We start from the raw sequence: 24,864 nt of genomic DNA on the forward strand, positions 1-24,864 counted from the left end.
GACTGTGATCTTAGAGCGCATTATACTGACTCTGACGCTCTTCTCTGGGTTGGGGAGGAGGTCTGTTCTAATTCTGGCCAATCAGAGAGACAGTTCATTTTTTTCTCTCCTGCTCGGTGACTAGGCCTGTCAGGCCCATTTGTTAGAATAATTATATGGCTGTTAACAGCATCCCAGCTTAAAATAAAATTAGTACTGCATTGGTTTAAAGCAGCAGGGGCATCGCGTAAAATGGCTGCTTAAGATCTTAACAGATAAAGAGTTTTTCATTGTAGTCGTAGACTTTTAGTACTAACACAGCTACAGTATGTCACACTCTGGGGTAAATACCTGCTAGGATTACACGCAGAGGAAGTATACGAGTTGTTTATTTTTAAGTGGGGTGTTTGGGACAGAGAGAGACATACAGTACCTCTGTCCTCCCTCTCTCTGCTCTGAGTGAGCAGTGCTCCTCTGGTTTATTTTGAGGTGGTCTTATCACAGCTGTTGTATCTGTGGTGGCAGCCTGTCCAAGCCCCTCGACACTCTTCCTTTTCCCCCTCTGGCCCTTGGTCCCGGTAAGACCCTGTTTGCTCCTTACCCTGCTTCTTCAGGGCATTTAAACTAAAATAGCATAAAATTAACCTTAAATTCTGTGCTTTAAGTGGCTTTTTCAAAGCCCTTTTTCTTCTTAAAAGTACTTAAAACTGTTTGTCTGAATTTAGTGACTTAAAGATTAGAAGATGTGTGTTGAAACTGACTGAGACTTGCCTGTGTCCGTTGTTAACAGAACATTTTGTTATAGAAAACATTTTCCTTTTAATAACTGCTTAATTCCTCTGATTGTGCACCCACTGTTGGCTCCTTGTGCAGCGAACAAATCAATAATGCCTTTTCCTACAGTCATTTATTCAGTTTCCATCTGCCTCCTTTGCAAATATCGAATATAGATGGGGTCACTTCTGTCACATTGATTATTCTTTCTTACTGAGTATTAATAGTTGGAAAATGCAGCTTTTGTGCACACAACCACTGACATTGACATCAATAAGAGTGGATTAGAAATAAATAAATAACTTGCCCATATTAAGAAGTTCTTAAAATAGCCCGTGGGTCTGGAACAGGTGCCATGTGCTCTGCTTGTGAAAGCACAGGCAGTGTGAAGGCTGCACTAATTTTATGCGAGTAAACAGGCTCCGGCTGTGAGCCTGAACAACACAAAACAGTTGCAAACAGGCATTAAGGCTTTATATCACTTAATGTCAATCATTGTGGTACTAATAAGCTTTGCAATAATGTTAATAGACTGGTGTTTTTCCCTAAATGTGCCTGTCTTAAGCATGCTATGCTGTCAAGACCAAGAAAATACTGTTTGTTCTGTAGCAGCTACAGTTATTTTTAAAAAAAAGCATCTGTCTTCCACTCAGCTCCTTCAGTACAGAGTTTACAGCTGTTTTTAATTCATGTGCCTTGCTCAAAGGCTCCATGGTGGTGCTTGCTGAGGGAGGTGATTCACGCCTGTGGCTCATCCTGCTGCCATTAAGTAGGAATGAGGTTAACTTAATATACAGCAGTGGTAAACAAATCATTACAATTGTTGATCATTAATTACAGTATTATAAATACAAAGTGTAACCTGACTGATACCGGAATGAAGATGCTCATACAGATTTTGATTTAAAAAAAAAAACATCTGTTTGTTTGTTTTAACATAAACAAATATGTATAACTTCATGCATTAGAATAGTTCATACTGGGTGGAATGTTTTACAGTTGAAAAGTAAACTGGTGAGTAGTCTCTGTCGGACAAACTACTGTATTTAGTAGTGACACAGGATCTAAATTACCTCAAACATATCTAACATTTCTCTCTCTATTTATCGACTGATTTATCGTCCTGGCGGATTCGCCGGTCTAGCTCCACAGGCCCTTTTCATAGAAAACATTTTGACCGCTGAAGCACAGGTGTAAATAATAAATTCCATTGAGCTGCTTCAGTTTCAGAGTCTTGGTATTGTGCATGTTGGCTCACTGTCACACTGTCACGGCTTACTGGGAGCCATCGTTCATATTATTAGTGACACCTTTGTTTTTCCTACTGTGACAAGTCAAAATATCTGCTGTGGAAAATCTCTGTTTCATGTAGCCTAAAATGAGCAAATCTACTTTCTACTGAGCCAACAGTTTGTTTGATCAAGTATTGTACTAAACGAACCTTCAAAAAGCAAAGATGAAGAAAGCCTTTCGTAAAATCTAAAGACACGTTTGGACACACACCTGATTTAATAGACACTGGTTTGTTGGATTCAGGTGTATTTCTATTAAAAATCAGATAAATAATCAGAAATGACACCCAGTGCAGCCGAGTAGCCAAGTTTTCCTCCTCTACGCACCAACTGTACATACAGAATGAATTAACATGTGAAAACTAACTGAGTTTCTCACGAGAGACTAAATCGTTTGGACAACAATGTCAGGATGAGGTGAAATATCACTTTTATCCCTCAGGTCCGTAACAGAATCCCACTGTTTGCCTCTCAGTACTAGCTCAGAATAATGGAGGCTTGTCAGGAGAACAGCCCTGCACCCACGGGTCCCCAGGCAGCGCCAGCCAAGGGTCGGCACATTGACCTGACAGAGGACCTGGCCCAGCAGCTGGAGGACATCATTAGCACCTACCAGGCTGCCGAGATTCCCGCTGAGCCAGAGGACACAGAGGAGGTCACAGCCGTCAAAGAGACAGACGCCCGCAAGGACCAGAAACTGGAGAAGAAGATGCTCAAAAACCTAGGTGTTTTGTTTTGGTTTTTTTTTAATAACGTTTTATTGATTGTAGCTGAGGTGGGTTTGATTCAACGCTGTCAGCAAAAGTCCAAGTTGTACTGAAACTGATAGGTGTGTAAGCGAAGCTGTAATGCGTGTAAGTGCATCCATCTGCAACAGACGTGCAGGTATAATAGTATTTCCACATGCCTTTTTATAGTTGACTCAGCTGGCAAAATGATTTTTCACACTATAGAGCAATAAAGTTTATCTAGTGTGTGATAAGTCTGATTCACCTCGTGCTCAAGGGTGATTAAAATAAATTCAGCTAAAACCTGACTCGACTTATAAGTGATATTTAACCTGAAATTCTCTGTGACTGTTCAGGGAAGGAAGCCATGCTGCTGATGCAAAGTCTGAACAAACTCGACACTCCAGAGCAGAAACTGGAAGCCATCATCAAGAAACACGCTGAGCTGGTGAGCTGGATTACAGATGATCAGAGAAAAAGTTGAAATTAGACTAAATTATACTAATCTCCAGGATGACGCTAGAAAGTGGCATGTTGTGCATTTCTTTGTGTGTGTGTGTGTGTGTTTTTTTCTGCAGTTGGAGGAGCATCGGAGCGATCAGAAGCAGCTGAAGGTTCTGCAGAAGAAGCTCCTCCAAGTGATGAAGGAGAAGGACCAGCTGCAGAGCGAGCACAGCCGGGCCGTGCTGGCTCGCAGTAAACTGGAGGGACTCTGCCGAGAGCTGCAGAGGCACAACAAGACCTTAAAGGTAGTTCAGCTTCTGTCGTCTCTGCCTCTCGTGTAGTAGTATTAGTTGTAGCAGTAGTTAGTGTTATTTAAGAGTAACCAAAGCAGGGTTTCTGCAGGGTGTACTGAGTTAACACCTTTTTAAAACCACTTAAAATGCAATTTAATGCCTGTTTCACAGTCATACCAAGAAGAGATAGAGAAGAGAGAACTCCTGCACACTGTCCTTTATTGCAAATAAAAGGACACTTCTCTTGCCTATGGACATTTTCTCCTATGCACCTGTCTACAAGAAACTGAAGGTGTTCATTAGCCTTTACAGCCACAATCATACCGGCCAAAATATGAAAGAATAATGGAAACCCAGTAAGGGTGATATTGCCTAGAATTATTTATTATTATATCTTTTTTTCAGTACTTTCAAGCAGTATTACAATCATTTCTAATGATTTAATCAATACATTAATGTGACCTGGACCTGAATAAGAATTATTAATTAATGTAAGTTCATTTTTAGTAAGTTTTTTGCTGAAATCGACTCTTTCCATGATGAGTGGATAAGTTTCCAGGCTACTGTAGCTTGCAGCAGTGACTGTGTTTTCCACAGGTTTGATGGTGGAGACTGAAACGCCACAAAAAAATAGATTAAACAGCTTCCTGCAGCACAACCCACTGCTGAAAACAATCCCACTTTTAGATTATAGGTGTATAAAGTCTCCTGACAGCCTGCATTCAGATATTGAAATATTTTAACTTAACATTACTGCCTACAGGCAATAGAACATATTTAAAACCTTTGTAAATGAAATTTAAGACTTTTCAAGACCTACAGATGCCCTGTATGTAAATACCAAACTCAAATCTCTTACAAGCATTACATCTAATCTGAGCCACTGAAACCTGCCATTTGCTCTTAGTTGATTTTTGCTGCCGGGTGGTGTCAACATATGTTGTTCTCTACAGGAGGTGACATCAGCTGGCACCAAAGATCAGCCATTATGTCAAAGCTCAGGCTTTGACGTCATTGACCGCCACACCCACAACTCATGCTGCGAAGCAAAGTGTTGTTCAACTGCAGATTATATTCTTAAATTCTGGTGGAAATCCCGAAGTTTCAGAAGATATGAAATATAACACCTCAGGCAGAGTTTTAGGGAACTGTGATGCACAAGATATCTATAATATATTTACATTGGATGTAAGGGGGCGACTTTGGTTTTGGTGTATGTGATACTGTCATACAGAGTGGAAAAGGGTTTCACGCAATTTAAAGAAACATGAGGAGGAATCTAAGGGTAAAATTAACAATTTAAGAGGTTAAAAGGAGGTTACTCTTTGGAAATTGAAACTGATGAAATTGTTTGAGGTATTAAAGATTAACTGAAGAAGTCCTGTCATGTTAGAGGTGATATTTCCAGAGAACTACATAAACCTCACTGTTTTACACTAACTTTTACATATAAAATATTTTACTATATATAAAAATATGAGGCTTTTTGCAAGCATGTCAACTGATTCTAGTGTCTACATAAATAGTACATACACATATATGGTAACTAAACTTAAAAGAAATTAGCATGTAAGCTGTGACTGTGACACTCTCTGCTATGGCTGCCAATAACCAATTAATTACATTCAATGAAACGACAAAATGGACTGTTCACTTTGAGGTGGTAAAGAGACACTGATTAAACTGGGAGTTATATCAACCAGGGGGGAAAACTACAGATGCTTCTACTTTTATTGTTACCATGCTAAAGCTGCAAATTTATTATGTGAGATACAGTTTTATTGGCTGTAACATCCAAACCTGAAATGCAGGAGGAGACCCTGCAGAGGTGCAGAGAGGACGACCTGAAGAGGAAAGAGATCACCACCCACTTTCAGGGGACGCTCAGTGAGATTCAGGCCCAAATCGAGGAACACAGCACCCGCAACACCAAGCTGTGTCAGGAGAACAGCGCTCTGGCCGAGAAACTGAAGGGACTCATTTCACAATACGACCAGAGAGAGGCGGTATGGATCCTGCTACACGCTGAACACACACACACGGGTTCAAAACAAGAGAGTCACAATAAGCACATGGAAGCATTTGAAAGTGAATTTGTAAAAGGTGCAAACTTAACTGACACCACTTGAACTGTACTGATGTAAAACCTCACACATCTGGGCCTCCGTGCCCTTTTCAAAGACATGAATTATTTGCAAATTTTACCGAGGTCTTACATGTATTAGTTACAGTATTTCAGTTTTATGTGGCCAAAGCTCCTTGAGCAAGAAATGAAACTGTGAAAACGACTCATAAATTCACCTGAATGTCTTCCAGAACCTCGAAAAGGTCTTCAAGCACAGAGACCTGAAGGAAAAGCTGCTGGAAACCAAACTCCAGCAGGCAAACATGATTCTGAAGGACGCAGAGGAGAAGCACAAGCTCGAAAAGGAGCATGTACGTGTCTGATCAGATTTGTCCAGTAGCATTTTAATAAACACATTTGCGATTCTAAATCCCCCCTAATGCTCATTTTCATTGAACATTTCAAATATTCCACAGCTGCTAAAACAGGCGGCAGAGTCTAAATTGCAAGTGAAGTTCATGAAGGAGCAAGAGGTCGATATGAAGACCCAGGTACAGTAAAAGGGCATCATGGGCAAAACTGGGCTTGTTTTTCTACACTCCCTAGAGGCACGTGTAATGTTTTCCTCACCGTTTCTCCGCAGCTCGAGATGTACTCCAAGAAGTTTGATGAATTCCAGGGCACAGTATCAAAGAGTAACAGTGTCTACAGCAGCTTCAAACAGGACATGGACAAAGTAAGAATGGTTTTAAGTCGGCTTGATGATATTGCTGCGAGTATTTAGTTTATCTGCAAATACAAAAGGTGAAAAAAACAGGAATAAGAGGAAAAAAAATCCCACGAGATTTACAATAACACTTCAATAAAGAGGGAAAAAAAAATCTATTTTTAGAAGTGGCTTTAATTGTGTGCAGTGTAACATGATGTTTTTTTTGTGTGTTGTAGATGGCCAAGAAAATGAGAAAGCTGGAGAAGGAGTGCCAATCATGGAAGACTCGCTTTGATAACTGCAACAAGGGTCTCATTGATATGGTGGCAGATGTAAGGGACATATTTCTTCACCCATTTAGGAATAAATGGCGATTGATATATATATAGAGAAAGACGAAGACGTCCACACTTCTTACTGGTGTGTCCAATCTGTCTTTATCTTTTCCAGAAAGCGCTGAAGGAAAAGGAGTTTGAGCTCGTCACCATCAAGAACCAGAAGCTTGAGAACCTGTGCAGGGCTTTGCAAGAGGAGAGGAAGAGTCTTTATGAAAAGGTCCAGGGAGCTGGAGGTCATCCAGATGTCAATGCTGCTGAACCAACAGAGAAGGAGGGCGCTGAGGAGCAGGATACCCCTAAAGACCCTAAAGACGATCACCCCGTCCAGAATACTGCAGCCCCCGCTGGGACCCCAACACTCGACACTCCCTTGACCAAGGAACTGGCTAAACTGAAGGCCGAGCAGTCCCGTCTGAAGGAGATCGCTGGTTCTTTCTCAATCTCTCATGTTATACCCACAGACACAGTGGTCGCTAGCCAATCACAAGGACTCTCTGAGGGCGTCCAGGAGCCAGAGAAGAACCACATAGAGGCGAGCAACGGCGAACACCTCCAGGAGGCCAAGGAGGACGGGAACCAAGAACGGAGAGATTTGGAAATGGAGTCTGTCGATTAATGCTGAAACTACTGTGAAAAAGGAAATCTGGTTCATATGAGATTCATCGCAATAAAAAGAAAAATGCTGCCTTTATGTTCAGTGTCTGATCCTGATGTGTCAACATTTAAAGATTTAAGAGGTTTATTTTTGTTCCTGCAAACAGACCAAAACTACACATTTTTGTACTTTTATCAAAAAGTTAAAAAAAAAAAGTTTTAACACCCATCCCTCAATTCCTTTTTACAGACCAATGAGGTTGTTGAGTTCTTCTGCCGCTCCACAAAAACAATCAATGAATGTAGCTCTCATCATCCAAATAAAGTGCTAGCCGTCAGCTTCCCTAAATCATGTCCATAATCATCATTAGGTGAAATGTTGGCCCAACTACTTAAAGTATTACACTTCATTCTTATTCCTGTTAATGAAGAATGAAACTGTAGAACACCTGAGGGATTTTAGATTTAATTAAAATTGTGAATTCAGGGTGAATATTGTGATAGGAACAAAAAAGATTGCATGCATTTTCACTCATTTGCAACCTTCTGACAGACATACTTCCCTTTAAAACGCTGGTATTACACTTCCATTAAGTTGGGGGATTCAAAAGAGACAAATTAAAAAATGTGATAAAAATCTATGAAATAGAGGCCGAGATATCCTGACTTCTAGTTGTTAGTATGGGTCAAGCTCCCACACCTGCAATGATTAGTTGATTACTAGATGGACGCAAAATGAATTGGCAACTATTTTGATAATCCGTTAATCATTTTGAGTCATTCTTATAGAAAAAATATCCAAATTCTCTGATTCCAGCTTCTTAAATGTGAATATTTTCTGGTTTCTGTATTCTTCTTGATGGTAAACTGAATATTTTTGGGACAAAAGACGACATTTGAGGACGTCAACTTGGGCTTTGGGAAACAGTCATCGACATTTTTCACCATTTTCGGACATTTTATGGACCAAACGACTTACTGATTAATGAAGAAAATAATCGGCAAACTAATCGATGAGAAAATAATCTTTAGTTGCAGCCCTCAATGCAACAACAGCATATTTTCATTGGATCCTCTCTGCATAGTAAATACTCATGTTTTCAAGCGCTCTCAGTTTCTAACGCAGGCTTTCTGTTATAAATTTGTTGCCTCTGTGCCCAAGCCAAGATAACCCCGATGACATTATTGGAAAACTCCTCCAGAGCCAAACAAGACTTTACACAACTGTCTCTGCAGGCTGAGTAGTACTTCATGTGTAAAATAGGTGGCGTTCCCCTTTAAACTGAGCTCTTTTGTCTCCACGTTTGTCCGGAGTGAACTCACTGTGGTGCACTGATAAGAAGTTGCATAAGAAGTTATAAGAGATTCAAACAGAAAATGGCTGAACAAGCACAACCGACTGCAGACTCTTGTGCGAAAGCTCTCACAGCTTTTGTTGGAAATGGAAAATCTCTGCTGGACCTCGCTGAGAAGGAGAGCGGGGAAGGTAGGCAGCATTTTGTGAGGCCAGACAAGTGCAAACAAAAATAGACATGCAGACAGCGTGTTCTGCAGTTGGCAAGCGATTTGTGGCCGCACCACAAGTGGGGCAGCAGGAGGCCTGTCAATCATTAGACATAAAGAATGAACCTAAACGGACTGTTACACACTAACTTCATGTGCTTTATCTCTCACAGTCTCTCTCCAGGAATTCATCAGGCAGAAAATCCGCATAGAGCAAAAACAGTCACTGCTGGGTCTGATTGAGGCTGGTGCAGCTTTGTACAAAAGGTTCTGAGCAGGATTTGAAAAGCCTGTAACTGAGGAAGCTTCTGCCAATTTTACTGCTGCTGTTAGAATATATTATTGTAAAAAGTATTTATGAGTTTCATAGCGCCACAGATTTAGCTTTGCAATCTTAGATATGTAGAGATGTTTACTTGTGTTTTTGTCTAATCTCACAGCCTGTCTGTTAGGAGGAAAAATGATATGGAGGATCTACTGCGGAAAAACACTCAGTAAGCAAAAATAAAACATAATTCTTCTTCCTGATGCATAAAGCAAGTCCTTGCTTCTACCTCCAAAACAAAGGCTCTGGGTACAAGTGGAGCGAAGGACTGATGACTGATGATATTTTCTGATCAGTGCATTTGATTATTAGGCTCTGTTCACCCAAATATTGCAGATGAATAAAATAAAATAATATATTTTTATTTATATGGCCTTCAACTTAGTTCTGTAACTGATGTGAAGTAGTAAAAAGCTGCTGAGAAGGTCCTGATTGTGCAATAGCGAACCTCCATGTGCATTTATTCATATTATTCAGAAAATAACTCACAGTCCTTATAAACTGAAAAAAAAACTCTATAAACTGTGTTGAATTTCATGTGCAGATGTGCTGCTCTGCAGGACGCTGTGCAGGACTTTCAACAGCTTGAGGTGAGTTATTGAAATACAAAACATATTCTTGAAAATATTCTCAACTCAAGCATCGTCTGAATGTTACTGCTTTTATTTTTACGGTGTGTGGCTGATGTAACACAGGTGCAGTGGGATGCCTTTCTCCAGCGTTTGGATGATGAGTTACAACTGAACGCTAAAACTCTGGATGGGCGGCTTCAGTCAAAGAGTATTTCACCTGATGTACCTCTCGTTGATGCCAGAACAGGAGAGTGAGTTTGATTCATTGGGTCATTCTTGTCAAATCAGACAGAATCCAGTAAAAGTGGTTGCAGCACCGTCTCAGATTTTGTCCAAAGTCTGTCTATAAAACATTTGGGTCCCAAAACTAAGGCCTGTAAAATATATGTATATATATATTTTTTGGCCCTCGATATTTTTTAATTCTTACAAATCTCAAACACACCTCACCTGGTAAGCCATGTTTGAGCATTAATATCTTGAAAAGTATTATTCCTAGCTTCACTAAACTTTGTAGGATGGAAGACAAACATGTTCTCAGTATGACTGAACCATTAAAAGTTTATACCGAATGGCTATTGATTTTCTATAAGGCCCTAGATTTGGAAAAAAGTGCAAAATTCTTAAATGAGAGTGATATTGAGGGTACTATAAACTCATATTTTTGCACCAATATGATATCAATCATTATTTTTTCTGTAAATACAATATTTTATTAATTTTATGCCAATATTTGAGGTCTCTACCACCAATAGACATGAAGATATTATGAATAAAACAAGGTGTGGTAGCAGTATTTTGGTCATTTCCATTGGACAAAAATGGTATGTGGGGTAGCTAGCAGGAACATGAAAATGTACATGGAAATTGCTTAATGTATGTTCATGTAGTGTACAAAGTGCCAATGTCCTTCCATGTTCCTTTCATAGATAAATACACATAGTTAAAGGCATTGTTTTAACTGTAGGAATAAAACATCCATAATGAAGAAGCAGGGTTTTCCCTTATCATCTGTACTCATGTGTCCCAGCCTCTGAAATATTGATTGGAGTAAAGAAATACATGTTTTCTGTGGGCTCATTTTACTGTAAGTCATTAATAAATAATTAATAAACACATCCAACTTTGGAAACACATTCAGATACTCCCACTGGAGCTTGAGAGGGGCATTTAGGATACCACTTATTCCTCCATATACCAGAGATTTTATCAAAAACATTTAATTTATTTTCAATATCCAGGACCTTACCGGACACACACTTCCCATCTCAGATGCTCTCTATGTCAATGAACATACTGAAAACATGTTTATCCTTTATTTCTTACAATTTCTATGATACAGGAATTCTAATGTAATCCTGAAATGAGAGTTTTTATCTCTCAAATCTGTGTCTATTTCCGTATGAGGGAAAAACAGAAGGACATTGGCACTTTGTACCCTTAATAATTGTACATCAAGCAAAATCCATGTACATTTTCATGTTCCTGCTAGCTACCCCACATACCATTTGGGTCCAATGAAAATGACCAAAATATTGCTACCACGCCTTGTTTTATTCATAATATCTTCATGTCTATTGGTGGTAGAGACCTCAAATATCAGCACAAAATTAATAAAAGATTGTATTTGCAGAAAAAATAATGATTGATATCATATTGGTGCAAAAATGTGGGCTTGTGGTACCCTCAATATCACTCTCATTTAGGAATTTTGCACTTCTTTTCCAAATCTAGGGCCTTATAAAAATAAAATGGCATGCAGTAAAGACTTTTAATGGTTTTGGCAAACAGAAAACATGTTTGTCTTCCATCCTACAAAGTTTGTTGATGCTAGGAACAATACTTTTCAATACTTATCTGATTTGACACGGAATGACCCCTTTATTGTTTACGTACTCAATTAAAATACTATCTGTAAAAATGTTGCTTGTATGTTTTGCAGAGCAGTGACATTACAGAAATATCTCGGGAAAGGTAAAAAGATTCTGCTGGTGTTAATCCGACAGTTCTCCTGTCTGCTCTGCCGTCTTCACCTTCAGGATTTGGAAAAGAATAAGGTAAACGGCACACAAATGCTGCAAAAACAATGTTCGCTAGCCTTTTGTTTTTCACCCTTTCAGACAGAAAATATGACGACCAACTGCAACCTTGGTCGTTGTGAGAAACACAGGCAACACCATCTCTCTGCCACTGACAATATATGAAAGGTTTCATTACATATTATGAACATATTGTAAAATAAATAACAGAATTAATAGTTGTTCTCACTTTTTAAAAACATAGCATATGTTATCCTCCATACTACAAAGTGAGTTTCAGTTTCATGCTAGCAGGTCACTTTAGTCTTCTGACCAGGATCTACTGGCTTTCCCTCGCTCTTGGCTGAAAACTAACGGTGATCGTACCTTTGCAATAGTGGTTCCAACACTGTGGAACTCTCTTCCTGTACGTATATACGGTCTGCGGTGCTTTTAAAAAACAATTGAAGATCCATCTTTTTAAATTGGCTTTTGTATCACCTTGAGTTGTGTGTGATGTGAAGTGATCGTTCGTTTGTTTCTTCTTGGGGTCACCTGTTGCCTGTGTTTTGCTTTTATGTTAACTTTAACTTATGTTCTTATTGTTTCTATATTTCTGTGGTCTTAATTTTAACTTTAATTCCTGTGAAGCACTTTGTGAATTTTATTTCTGTGAAAGGTGCTATACTAAATAAACGTATTATTATTATTATTATTATTACAGTAAATATTCTTCAACCAATTTTGGACTTGAATAAAATCCGGAAGGTGTAAAAATATTTAGTAATTTTCTACACTTTGGTAGAAAACATCTACTGTACTGAGTGCTTACAGATGTTCAGTATGTTGCTAACAGATAATGGAAAAAGTTATTCTCTTGTTGAGCTGGTTCAAATCTAACTAATCTGATCCGACATCAAACTATGGGACCTGTTATTGAATGTTTTCCTAAAAAAATACAGGTATTATTATTAGACTTGACTGTGCTGGCTTCTAACGTGTGTACACTGTGTATCACGGGTATGTTTGTAATTAATTGTTAAAACATGATGATGTGCACATGCCTGAGATGCAATATGTGTAGCTGATCTCATCTTTATGCTCTGCTTATTTGGGTTGTTTTCTGTTCTTTTTCTCTCCTAATTATAAAAATTTCATAACTGTCACAATTACGAATGTGCAACAATTCAAAATGCAGCGTTTGGAGCATTTTCCTTCAGTTACAACACATACTTGGAAGTTTAAGTAATATTCTCTTACAGGTTCATGATTACATGACTTCTGAGTAAATTATTACTCTTTAAACTGAACACAGAATGAACACAGTGAGTTTAGAGTTCAGCATAATCAGACCGAAGACTTGAAAGCTTCCAGTCATGCTTCCACGTCTGGCTGCTGTCGTGGAAATTTTTGCACTCAAGAACACACAAAGACACGAGAGAGCATTAAAAATTGTTGCTTGTTGAAGCAGTTGTAGACACTGTACAATCCATCACACATAACAATAATACAAATATCCAAATACAAAAATACAAAACAAAAATACAATTATCTTGTTTTTTTGGAGAGAAAGCATGTTGTTCAGCCGGCCCTTTCCCTAAATATTGCAAACCAGACAGCTTTATACCTCCCAAGAGGCAAAGTTAAAAACAGTCTGGTCCCTAAAACTTCCACAAACCGTTACACCTTCTTACAAACAGATATGGTCATAGATGATCTAACAGAGACCTAATGGTCAATCCTTCAAATTTAGCTCGTCTAGTTACCTCATAAATAAATAACCACTTTTTAAAATCTCTCACACACTGCCAGAAAACTTCCTTTGAACTATTTGAAAATAGTCCAAAGTCGTCTTTGGAGGTAATAACTCTCATTTTTAACATTGCTTGTGCACCGTCAGACATGATTATTTAAAATTGACATCACATCTGTGAATCTAGACGGTAGAGATGCACCGTTACCGATACTGATATCGGATTTTGGTCTGTGTAATGACCAGCTCGCGGGCCACAACAATAGAGGGAGACGCACGCCAAACTCAGTAATAACAAACTGAAATTTATATAAGTAAATAACAATAATGGGGTGTGGAAGTCAGTATCAGTGATGTTTGAAAGTGTATGAATGCGTTGAGGTGTATGTTGTCAGTGCAAAACCAAACCAAAAAGGGAAACACAAAAAAAACCCACAGCTTGGTAAGAGGGGAAAGGATCAGAGGACTGGAATCAGGGCAGGCAGGCTTAAGTAATCTCTGGGGCACTGGCCAGGTGTTCCCAGTTAGTGCTCAATTGGCAACTCAGCTCCACCCATCAAAGGACTTGCAATGAGCAATGTTTAAATCAGGCCTGATGTTGCATTACACATAAAAGAATGATCCCAGTCTCTTCCGCATAGCTTATTAGTTATTATGAAACACTGGTATCAGATCAGTAGTCGATATCTGCTGATACCCGACGGTCTCTATTTTCATCCTCATTTCCATCCTTTATCTTGCGCTAGAAAATTCAATCTACCATATTTTACATTTAATGTTAACATTATGTTGCAGAGCTCCCTGGATGCGCACTCAGTGGAGGTGGTGGTTGTCTCGTTCGGCTGTCAGGAGGGAGCTTCACACTGGCTGCAGGAGACGAGCTGTCAGTTCGACATGCTGTTGGACGCTGATAGAAAGGTCAGGGGTCAACATGAGGCGATGCTGCAGAAAACAAAGCTTTTTTTTTCCTGATTGATAAATCAACTGTTATGTTCAATATTGCAGCTGTACGCCGCATTTGGTTTGGGAGCGTCTCTGAAGAAAGTGTTAAACTTCAGTAACATGCTCCGTTATGCTGAATACGTGGCGGACAATTATGAGTTTCCGAGAGGACTGGCATCGATTCAAGACGACATGTTTCAGGTAAGTTAAAAGTATAAATCATCAGGTATTGATGTTCCTCCAGCTCCTCCAGTGAAACCTCTCATTTAACCAACAGAGTGACTGATAATAACATCCAAAGAAATTGTACATTTTGAGTGATTTTCACATAAAATACACATTCAAAGTAAAATATATAATTTGTGACTTTGATTTGTTAATTCTCCTTTTAGAAGTTGGGTTTTAATTTTGTTTCATGTGTTAAATGTTGCATGTTTTGAACCAATTATCATTTGTTTTTTTAATCTGTACACAATAATAAAAAGGATATGAAGTTTTAGATACACAGTAATTCTCTGCTGATGTATTTTTCAGCTGGGGGGCGACTTTGTTTTGGATCAACATGGGAGGGTGCTGTTCTCTCACTGCTGTCAGAGTCCAATAGACCGACCCTCGGTGGAAGACATTTTATCTGCACAGTGAAGATTAAACTCCTTCATGCACAACATTGATTAATTACAGAGAATTAAACAGAAGTAACTAAACAGCAAGTTTAGGATAAGAGTGACTTTTAGACAGAGATGTAAACTGATTTATACTGAAGCATTTGTTGGATTAAAAATATGAGAATCACGTAAAACAGAAATGCAACGTTTTGTTTTTGTTTTTCCATTGAATTAAATGTTATTGTACAATGAAGTAAGTCTTAATTTTGTAACGAAACTGTGATGAAACTAATTAACAACATGAATCTTCAATAAAGACGTGTGGAGCATGTTCGTTTTATTATATGCTTGGACAACAAGTTGAAACAATATTATGTTACGTGCTATATCTTCTCATTGGTTTACACTGTTGACAAGCACAATGCAGTTTAGGTTAAGGTGATATAACATCATATAGTCATCAAGCTTCCTCTTATGTTTTGGCTGCCATTTATAAAGTTCAACGTGTGCACACAATAATGCACAAAAACGCCAAGCAATGAAATACAAAACCCTGCAACAAATCCTACCTTTGTGTATCTTATAAAAAGGTGTTGATAAAGGTATTGAGGCTGCATTTTGGGGAGCGGGAGTTTCTACTATCATCCACCTAACTAATCTGACAAAAGTGATACAGCGGTGTTATGTCAGAAGTAGCTACAGAAGAAGAAAACTGTGCTAATAGACTGTAAGATAAGATAGAGCTTTATTCATCCTGAAGGAAATTTTTTGTTCCCAAGATGCTTGATATACTAAAATATACTATCTGTAGAGTGTATATAGTAAAACAATGAAATAAAAAGAATAAAACAGGTAAAATAAAGGAAAGTGCAAAGACTGCATGGATTCAAGTGCAGGATACTGGTTCAGTGGTAATATACTGTACAGTATATGCAACCAGTTAGGAGCTGCTTGTATTATATTTGTCATTGCACTGCTTTATCCTCACTAAACATCTTTTATATTTCTCTTTGAAGCACAGAAATGAGCAAAGTAACTGTGACAGAGTGGGTGAGAACAAACCATTTGTCCCCATTTCCACCATCATTGCCATATCGCTTACTAATTTAACTATGCTTGTTAATTGTTTGTTTTAGTCATAGTTCCATCATTAATCTGTAACTTGCAGACGCATACTATCCCAGATTTGTTTGTTTTGTAACCGTACGTTATGTATGGTTACACTTCATATAACAGCAACATTTCTGGTTAAAGTAAAACACAGATAAGTATTGTTGAACCTGCAGTGTGGGACTCTTACATATAAATGAACGCTCATTACATCGTCTTTTACACAACGCTGATTAAGTCTATCACCGCCAGATAAATCTCTCTGTATTTCACAGTATATGGTGTTTTTAAATCTCACGTTGGGCGCGACATCCCCATGCTGGGCAATTGGCTGTTAATCGTGCAGCTCTTCTAGACTTTCCAAATGTTATCTGTAACGACTCAGAACCCAAAAGCACGATATCAGAGACAGGAGCAGAGTCCAGTATACTTTAATCAGTTCAAAAAAAACAAGCAGGGTCATAAACCAGGCAGACAACTCCAAGGGACTTAGGCAATTCTCAAGACCGGGAAACAGGCAGGATCTAAGGTAACAGGTAAGCGAACAGGTAGGTATAGAAATGCTGGAAGGCTAGGCAAACACACTAGACAATCTGGCAAGGGGCATGTGAATATGGACCAGTATATATAGGGAATGACTGATGAGCCAAATGGGATCCAGGTGAGGAGATGGGTGGGGAAACTCAGGTGAGGGGAATGAGGTGATTGCAGGGCAGATGGGTGTGGCAGGGTCTGCAATGACAGGAGAGTTTAGAGATCAGGCAGGTGAACAACATGAATAGTCACTAAGACAGTGAACCCGTGACATCATCGGACTGAATGGATCAAATTCTGATGGTGAAACGAGTGACGCTCAAAACAATTTATGCACTGTTTTACAGCAATAACAGTAGTTTACGGCCAGTGGTGTACTGACCATTGGGCATACTGGGACAAATCCCAGTGGGCCATCAAATCATATCTGTTTTTACAGGCCCTCTCACAATCACAATCGACAATCACAGCCGAGCCCCCCCCCCCCTTTGCTCTCACTGCCAGAAGGGGGAGACAAACATCCTGCACTCCAGCTTTAAGTTTACTAATTGTTTATTGGTTTAGTTCTGTGTTCCATAAGTTAATCAATTTCTTTCTTTGCTACATACTACACCTACCATGTGTTCAAGATACAAAAACAGGTGGCACCCAATCACTTCCTGTTTTTATACACTGGGTGACATCATCAGAGATGTCACTGGATTAGACTAAGTATGGGGGGATTTATTCTACTCGGTTAAATGTTTGGTTTAGTATCTGTATGATTCGTACTTATTTCGGCTTGTGGTAAGGGTTATGCTGTGGATGTTTGTATGTCTAAACAACATTGACTGATACAAATTATTATATGCCAGCTGGTATAAGAGAGGGGACACACACTCCTGCAACAAATGTGGTCCTGCCTAGTAGACTGGAGGTCTATTTGAGGGGAGAGAGCTGAAATTAGAGGATGAGTGCAGCTGTGTGAACGTGATCATGCCTTAGTTTGCGTTATCCTGAGTTAAGCCAATTAAATTTGATTTGCTTGTATTTATTTCTTTTTTTGAGACACTTGTCTTTTGTTACACTGGACTGAATGAATCAGATTTTACTCACTCAACAAGTCTGTCTCCTACCGCCTTCCTCTCCTCGCCACTCTGGTCAGGCTTCCTCACAAGAATGCTGTTTCTAATGATGAAACTTCAGCATGTGATATTTTGAGCACCGGTCAGTCAGCAGTGACGTCATGCACTCATTTCGCGGTCTTGTTTTACAATCCGTGCACTACTTATGGTCAACCAAAGACAATAGACTGGTTGAATTTTTATCAGAAAACTGCACCACATAATACTTATCTAACTAGTTATGTGATAGATGTTTTTGGAAAAGGGGAACACTTACCTGTAACTTGGATTACGGTATATCCTCTTTCTTTGAAATGCTCCAGTTTTGGTTAATGTTTATGGTGACGTGACATTCGAACTACTGAGGGTCCCAAAGTGCAAATGTGTTCTTAACTTAAACTTTCTAAAGCTACTCTGTTCATTACATTGAAATCTATAAAACAGCAAACGTGATTTATCAGATTCAATTTAATAAGGCAGTTTTTCTCTGCTCCGAATTTAGACTAAAAAATCTGCTACAAATGTAACTACATTTGTATTTGTTTTTGAGTTATGGAGGGTTAGGTATAGATATTATTGCCTGCAATCATGGTCTAAAATTCACAAAAATGCCCTCAAAAATTCAGGAAATGCCTTTGAAAATTAGACAGGAGGAGCCAAAAAGAAAAAGAGGATGTGTACAGAGTGTTTCATAGCTGATGTATTAATTCAGTTCATTAAAGTAGCACATGATGAAACTGTGGAAAAAGACTGACAGGCAAAAAAAAAAAGCATCTGAAGTGACAATTACTTTCCCTGGTTGGATAACGGATGGTGAGAGGTCAAAAGTCACAGTCTTCACGTGTAGTAGGGCCCATAAATCACAAGCACAGACAATGTGGTGACGTTGCATCTTCAAAAGCATGATAAGCTTGCTCATTTGCTAGAAAAGATGACCAGTAATTGAGACTGAAAGAGGGACTTTGATCAACTCTTGGGCCCCACTCAGCTCTTTAAAGACGTGTCTCTCAGACATTCTCAGAGTGGATCTGCTTCAACAGACACAGAGATGGCGAATGTGAACAAACTCATCGAGCACATAGGAGATTTCGGTCCTTTCCAGAAGAAAATCGTCACACTCGGGTCGTTGCCGTTGATAATTTTTGCTTTTGTACTCGTCGGAGTTGTTTTTTTAGGAAACGCTCCGGATCACTGGTGTCAGAGTCCTGGATCTGAGCACCTCCAGGAGGAATGTGGCTGGACGGAGGTTGAGGTACGGGAAGTCACGGTTCCCCGCTCCGAGCAGTCAGGATCCTTCAGCCGCTGTGAGCGGTTTGACGTGGATTGGAGCAAAAGCCAAAACAAATGCATTGAATTTGATTGGCTGTTGACTTCTAATGTGACCAAGCTTGTGCCTTGTGACAGCAGATGGGTGTTTGATAAAAGCCACAGCACTATTGTTTCTGAGGTTGGTACATTTTCTTTCTACCAAGCAACATGAACAGTGTTAGAAATCTAAAATATGCACTTGCATAATTTCAAATATATCCACTTGCCATCACACTGTTAATTGATAATTTATCTGTGAATACATGTTTTCATTTGTTGCTTTTGCATTTGATTTGTGTCCCTCGACTGATTACTTATTAAGAAAATCAGTGTACCAGAACTCACATGTACTGTTTACTTGGATCGCTGCCCAACAGCCAGAAACAACACAGCAAACTGTTATCAGGAGCCAGTTCAGTGATTTTCTTTCCTTTAACAGAGAATTTATTTGTCACATTTTCATTGTAGGAAAAGTTTTCCACTACTTTTAAATATTTTCCTTTAAATTCAGGTTCTTTTTCACATTTTAGTTTTCTGAATCCTTAATTATCACCATCCAATATCACATGAATAGTTCTGTTAATTTTGGTTTTGGATAAAATCTCTTTAATTTTTTTCCCTCCCAGTTCTCATTGGTTTGTGGGAATTCCTGGCTCGCTGATCTGAATCAGGTTTTCCTGGCATTTGGATTTTTTATTGGAGCTTTTGTCACTGGCTACCTGGCCGACAGGTTCGTTATGCACCATTTAGTTTAAATAGTTTTCTCTTCATAATTTCCACTGACCTGCATTCAGATTTTGACTGAGTTTAAATAATAATCAATACTGCTGTGTCTTCTCACAGGTTTGGTAGAAAGCCATGTTTCATTGCATCGATGGTCGGCATCGGTATCTCAGGTGTCGGTGTCATGCTGTCGCCATGGTACCCCCTGCTACTCATGTTTCGATTTTTACAAGGGTTTTGTGGAAAGGGGGCGTGGACGGCCAGCTATGTGCTCGGTATGATCAAACAAACAGTTAAAAACATTTAAAAGACATTTTAAAAATGGCATTCAAATGGAATAATCCTCACAAAGTCACAAAGCTGGGATGTAACTGTCCTGAACTCTGAGTCTCATCATCTTGTTTGTTTGATTTGAAATGTGGGAGCTAAATATCTTCTAGAAAGCAATAAAGAAACAACAACAAAGTGCTCCGTCTAGAAAAACTTGGACTCACCAATGTTGTAAGCACACACTGCTCATGAAGTAAAGATGAGCTCTTTTCTCTTCACTGACTGATCGTGCTGCAGGACTCATGGGTACTGAAGTGTTCTCTCCTCTCCTGCAGTGTTAGATGGCAAAAACAGCTCAACTGGTCCTCTGAGCAGGTTCAAACAAAGGGACAGATTTATGTGCAAATATGATTTAAAGCTACTAGATGATAATTTGTAGTATATGACCAAAAAAGAAAGTTACATGATTTTCAGGACAACTGGCATATTTAAAAAGTACACATAGCGCCACATGTCCAACCTATTTATTGATGTCAATGATACTGTCTGACATAGATAATATTTATGTAAAAAAAATGTATCTTAAACTTCTATTTTCTGCCAATCATCTGTGTTTTGTCAAATACATGTGCAAGAGGTTAGTCTGTCTGCTAAAAGATATTATCTTTTTGATGCAGTGATTGAGTTCTTCGGATCAAACGACAGGAAATTTGTATCCATGGTGTGTCGGACTTTCTACTCCTTTGGCATGGTCATCATGCCCGGTCTGGCATACTTCCTGTCCTCCTGGAGGACTCTGCAACTGGTCATGAGTCTGCCCTGCTTCCTTTTCATCTTATACTACTGGTACTGTTATGCATTAACACACACAGTAAAACCAGACATATTATGAGTGGATACGTTTAGACTAAGAGGTGTCTTATCAGCGAGTACAGCACATGCAGAGAAATGTGACAATCTCATATGTGTAAATGTGTTGTAAGATTTGTACCACTAGCCAAGAAAAGAGGAGCTGTGAGTTTAATTTTCAGTCTCTGAAACCGAATATCATGTAAAAAAAGATTTTCAAAAATGCTATTTTTTATTTGGTTTACCTTAAAAATTAAGATTTTTCAAAATTTGGTAGCAAAAAAAAGTAAAATCATTATCATAATCATTTATTATATGATTTCTATGACTATTATCACAGTCATCTCCAAGAAAGCTACTTCCACTTGTTTGACAGCAATATTGTTTTTATTGGAATTGAAGCAAAATCTTATGCTAGTGGCACAAATCTTACACTAAACATCACGCCACTAAATGCACGCAGCATAAATGGTTTGCATCATATACTGTATATCAGTCTTATTTTTAACTTCATGCTCAATAAAGAAGTGTGTCTGTTTTTAAAGGATTGTTCCTGAATCTCCGCGCTGGCTGTTCTCACAGAAAAGAGCTACGGAGGCCATGAGAATCGCTGCGAGTATCGCAAAAACCAACGGAAAATCTTTACCACAGAATTTTGCAGAAGTATGACAATATTTCTAAATACCGTGTGTCCCATTTACACCTTTATACCTCAGGAACTGTGATTAGCAATGCAAATATAAATCTGATTTACCGTTCAATTATTGTTTTTCAGATAGTTCTTCTCGAGGAAAAGACAGAAGGAAATCCTGTATCCATTATGGATTTGTTTAAAACACCAAATATAAGGAGAAACACTCTAATTTTAATTTACGCCTGGTAAGTCAGTTGATGCAACTTCTACTTCTACTATAAAATTCATTGTTCTTGTAGGATGTGCTGGTGATTATTTAATTCAAAAACAAATTTAGCCAGATTTTCTTCCGCTCTTGTTCAGGTTTACAAGCACCGTCGTGTTTCAAGGTCTGGTCCTGCGGCTGGGGATCACAGGCGGCGACCTCTTTTTAAATTTCTTCATCTCGGCCGTGGTGGAGCTTCCCACTGGCCTCATCTTCTACCTCCTGGTCGACAGAGTCGGTCGACGCTCCCTCATGGCCATAACCAATTTCACTGGAGGCATCGCCTGCCTCATAGTCCCCTTTGTCTCCAATGGTAGGTCCAGCTGACGATGCATGTGGCATTGATGAGATTTCTTAGAAATAACTGAAAATACATTGTGATCATTTCTGAACAATTGTAGGTAGTTTAAGTTCTTGGTTGGTAGGGTTGGGGTGATAACTGATGAATCTGTTCTGTCTCCTTTGTTCCCTAAAAATCTTCCCCACAGATTTTGCCTGGTTGAAAAAATCGATTGCAATCATCGGAAGACTCGCTGTTGCCATTGGATTTGAGACTGTGAACTTTGCAAACACAGAGATGTATCCGACACCTCTTAGGTGTGAAACCAATGAATGTTGGTAGATATGGATTTGTTTATCTACGTGCTTTGAAAGATGATGAACAAATTGGATTGGATGTGCACGTCAGACAAACAACAACATAATCAGATGAAGAGATGAAAAGCTTTTTTTGCCCGTACAAAATTTAAAGTTGAGAAAAATTGCTTTAAGAGAACCCAAAACTACTTATTGCAGCTGAAAAGACAGAAATGTTTTTGGATCATCATCATTTTAACGAACAAACTACACCTTCCAAAACTCAGACACACTGTTTTCTTTTCACTGGCACTAAAAAAACTGGATCTAATAACCAAACACTCATTTGTAGTAGATACAACTTGTGATCTCTAAGATCTCATGTAACTCGCTACGTTTTTGTATTCTGGAAAGTTTGCCGACCCTTCACTATTTGATGCTTAGAAATACGCAGAAGTTCTGTATGTCTTTCTTGATTGTGGCTTGATTTCCTCTTTAATTTCTCACAGAAATTTGGGTTTGTCGGTGTGTTCATCAGCCAGTGACATCGGAGCGATTGTCGCCCCGTTCCTGCTCTACAGACTGGCCAGTATCTGGCAGGAGCTCCCTCTTTTTCTTTATGGTAATTATAAAAAGTTGTCTTCTACCTGTCACCGTGTTCTTGAAATGCATTTATCTTTCTAAAATGATATATAGGGTCAATCCAAAAATCAAGATATCCTGTTAAAAGTGTGTTATGTTTGTTTAAGGTGTGATGTCGGTGCTGTACAGCGGATTGGTGACAATGTTGCCTGAGATGAGAGGAGTCGCCCTCCCAGAGACCATAGAGGAAGTGGAGAATCTAAGACGGTAAATTGATTTATTAACCTCTTAACATCCACCGGATTGCAGGCTACCCGCTTAAGCCAGTTGTAAGCGGCTTAGCATCACACAGTAATGAGTAAAAGCAATCGGCACAATTTGGCCACTTGGAGATGTTTCGGAGAGGTTTGGGGACACCAGTGAAACCACAAACTGAAAACTCCCTAGATCCAATAAGGTTAGGTCTAGAAGTCTGGAATTTTATATAAGTGTGGTTAACAAGATGTAGAAGGTATGTGATGATTTACATAGTTCTGACATAAAGCATGTCCTAGTTATTGTTATTCAAATATGACTCATTATAGACAAGGACCAAAAACACTTTTTTTTTTAGCCATATTTGAACTGATGTAATTTCGGTTAAATTTTAGCCACATGCTAAACAATTTCTAAAACTAAAATATGTTACCTTTCAAATGAAGCCTAATACATGCATTTTGGCCTCACAGTTATAATCTTTTCCATTTGGATATGCCAAATAGATGAAAATTCCCAAAAAAAAGGGTGGATGTTAAGAGGCTACAATTACAAAGTTATCTATTTATGTAACTAACACTGTTTTCCAGAGCAGATTATTATGAACGCAGCAGTAGAGCAATGTAAATCCTTTATATTACAGTAAACCAACACTAAGCAAGATGACAGATAAAACTTCCTGTTTCCCTAAAATATTCGAGTATATTAGAAAAACCAAAGAAGCAGAAAAGTGTTTTTCTTGACAAGACCGCAGGTGTCAAAAGGGGGAAGATGGCAGGAAAGGTGCGAGAGAAGGTGACAGCGTGTGATATTTGAGAGGCAAGACTCTGCTTGTAAATCTAGATTGGAAGCAGAAAGGTTTATAGTTGTATCCCTAATGTGCCTTTCTTGTGTCTTTTTGTGTTTTCTAACAGGAGGAAAGACAAGTCAAAGGATTCACAGGGAAACGGCTTGATTATATGACAACAGACTGAAGAGCTGGAAGATTTCTGGATTATCCTCTACATGTCTGCTCTGTTTACAATACATATAATGCAGGTGGGAGGTGTTAGGAAATTAAATGATTAAAGATTTCATGTCTTCACAACTTTATACCTCAACAAAGCTACTTCTCAGCAATCAAATGATGCTGATGTTATATTTAGATCGAAGATGTTACATCACTGCTTGCTTCGCATTCTTTAGGATGATGAAACCTAGAAGTCATTATAGAAATCTTTGATATTTGATCCCCTCAGTTTGTTTGTTGTGTTTTTTGTCTTTTACTTGGCAGGAAATCTTAAAAACTTGTTTTGATGGTGGCGTCACCATTTGGCCATTCACAAAACACGTACATTTTGGCTTCCAAGTCCTTCTTTTTGTCTGGATTCCTCCGTTGATCCAAGACAAATACATCTGTACAGTCCACCATTATTGTCAACACTCATCCTATAAATCCATCCAACCTTCGCCAAATTTGGTATAAATTTAGTCGAGCCCCCAAAAAGTACGTTTGTTTTTAGCAACTGTTTTCCCAGTAGGTTTCCACATTATTGGCCTAGAGGACAAATGCTGTAAACATCATGCAGTTGCTCCCAAATTCACATGACATGCACATATATCAACTCTGAGCAAACCTGTAAGATTTGTAGGGATTTTTTTAATTTTTTTTATAGGTGGTACAGCGACATGCTGAATTTAAATGGCCATAAGTTAGTGGTTAGAATCACATACAGAGAGGA

General features: G+C 38.8%; 3 protein-coding genes across 5 annotated transcripts; all 3 read left to right on the forward strand.

The window, feature by feature from the left end:
• The first annotated feature begins 424 nt into the window (after positions 1 to 424).
• txlnbb (taxilin beta b) lies at positions 425 to 7,313 on the forward strand. Of its 2 annotated transcripts, none has more exons than XM_044374328.1 (10): positions 425 to 557; positions 2,488 to 2,770; positions 3,130 to 3,221; positions 3,352 to 3,522; positions 5,322 to 5,516; positions 5,827 to 5,946; positions 6,052 to 6,126; positions 6,219 to 6,311; positions 6,521 to 6,616; positions 6,735 to 7,313. In XM_044374328.1, exons 2-10 carry the CDS (start codon positions 2,536 to 2,538, stop codon positions 7,236 to 7,238), a joined length of 1,581 nt encoding a protein of 526 aa, XP_044230263.1. In that variant the 5' UTR covers positions 425 to 557; positions 2,488 to 2,535; the 3' UTR covers positions 7,239 to 7,313. The 2 variants fall into 2 exon arrangements, with proteins under 2 accessions (XP_044230263.1, XP_044230262.1); XM_044374327.1 differs by having other exon boundaries at positions 2,521 to 2,770.
• Positions 7,314 to 8,489: 1,176 nt separating this feature from the next.
• On the forward strand, positions 8,490 to 15,299 carry LOC122997947 (prostamide/prostaglandin F synthase-like). 2 transcript variants are annotated; one of them, XM_044374355.1, is made up of 9 exons: positions 8,490 to 8,702; positions 8,893 to 8,986; positions 9,160 to 9,213; positions 9,589 to 9,634; positions 9,740 to 9,867; positions 11,559 to 11,673; positions 14,183 to 14,305; positions 14,393 to 14,530; positions 14,864 to 15,299. In XM_044374355.1, exons 1-9 carry the CDS (start codon positions 8,594 to 8,596, stop codon positions 14,969 to 14,971), a joined length of 915 nt encoding a protein of 304 aa, XP_044230290.1. In that variant the 5' UTR covers positions 8,490 to 8,593; the 3' UTR covers positions 14,972 to 15,299. The 2 variants fall into 2 exon arrangements, with proteins under 2 accessions (XP_044230290.1, XP_044230291.1); XM_044374356.1 differs by lacking the exon at positions 9,160 to 9,213.
• Positions 15,300 to 18,566: 3,267 nt separating this feature from the next.
• oct2 (organic cation transporter 2) lies at positions 18,567 to 24,783 on the forward strand. Its single transcript, XM_044374326.1, has 11 exons — positions 18,567 to 19,128; positions 19,616 to 19,719; positions 19,833 to 19,987; positions 20,660 to 20,828; positions 21,377 to 21,494; positions 21,607 to 21,710; positions 21,829 to 22,043; positions 22,219 to 22,327; positions 22,816 to 22,928; positions 23,056 to 23,155; positions 24,058 to 24,783. Exons 1-11 carry the CDS (start codon positions 18,730 to 18,732, stop codon positions 24,104 to 24,106), a joined length of 1,635 nt encoding a protein of 544 aa, XP_044230261.1. The 5' UTR covers positions 18,567 to 18,729; the 3' UTR covers positions 24,107 to 24,783.
• Positions 24,784 to 24,864: the final 81 nt, after the last annotated feature.

This window comes from Thunnus albacares, chromosome 15 (assembly GCF_914725855.1).
Source record: "Thunnus albacares chromosome 15, fThuAlb1.1, whole genome shotgun sequence".
NCBI classification, from domain to species: Eukaryota; Metazoa; Chordata; class Actinopteri; order Scombriformes; family Scombridae; genus Thunnus; species Thunnus albacares.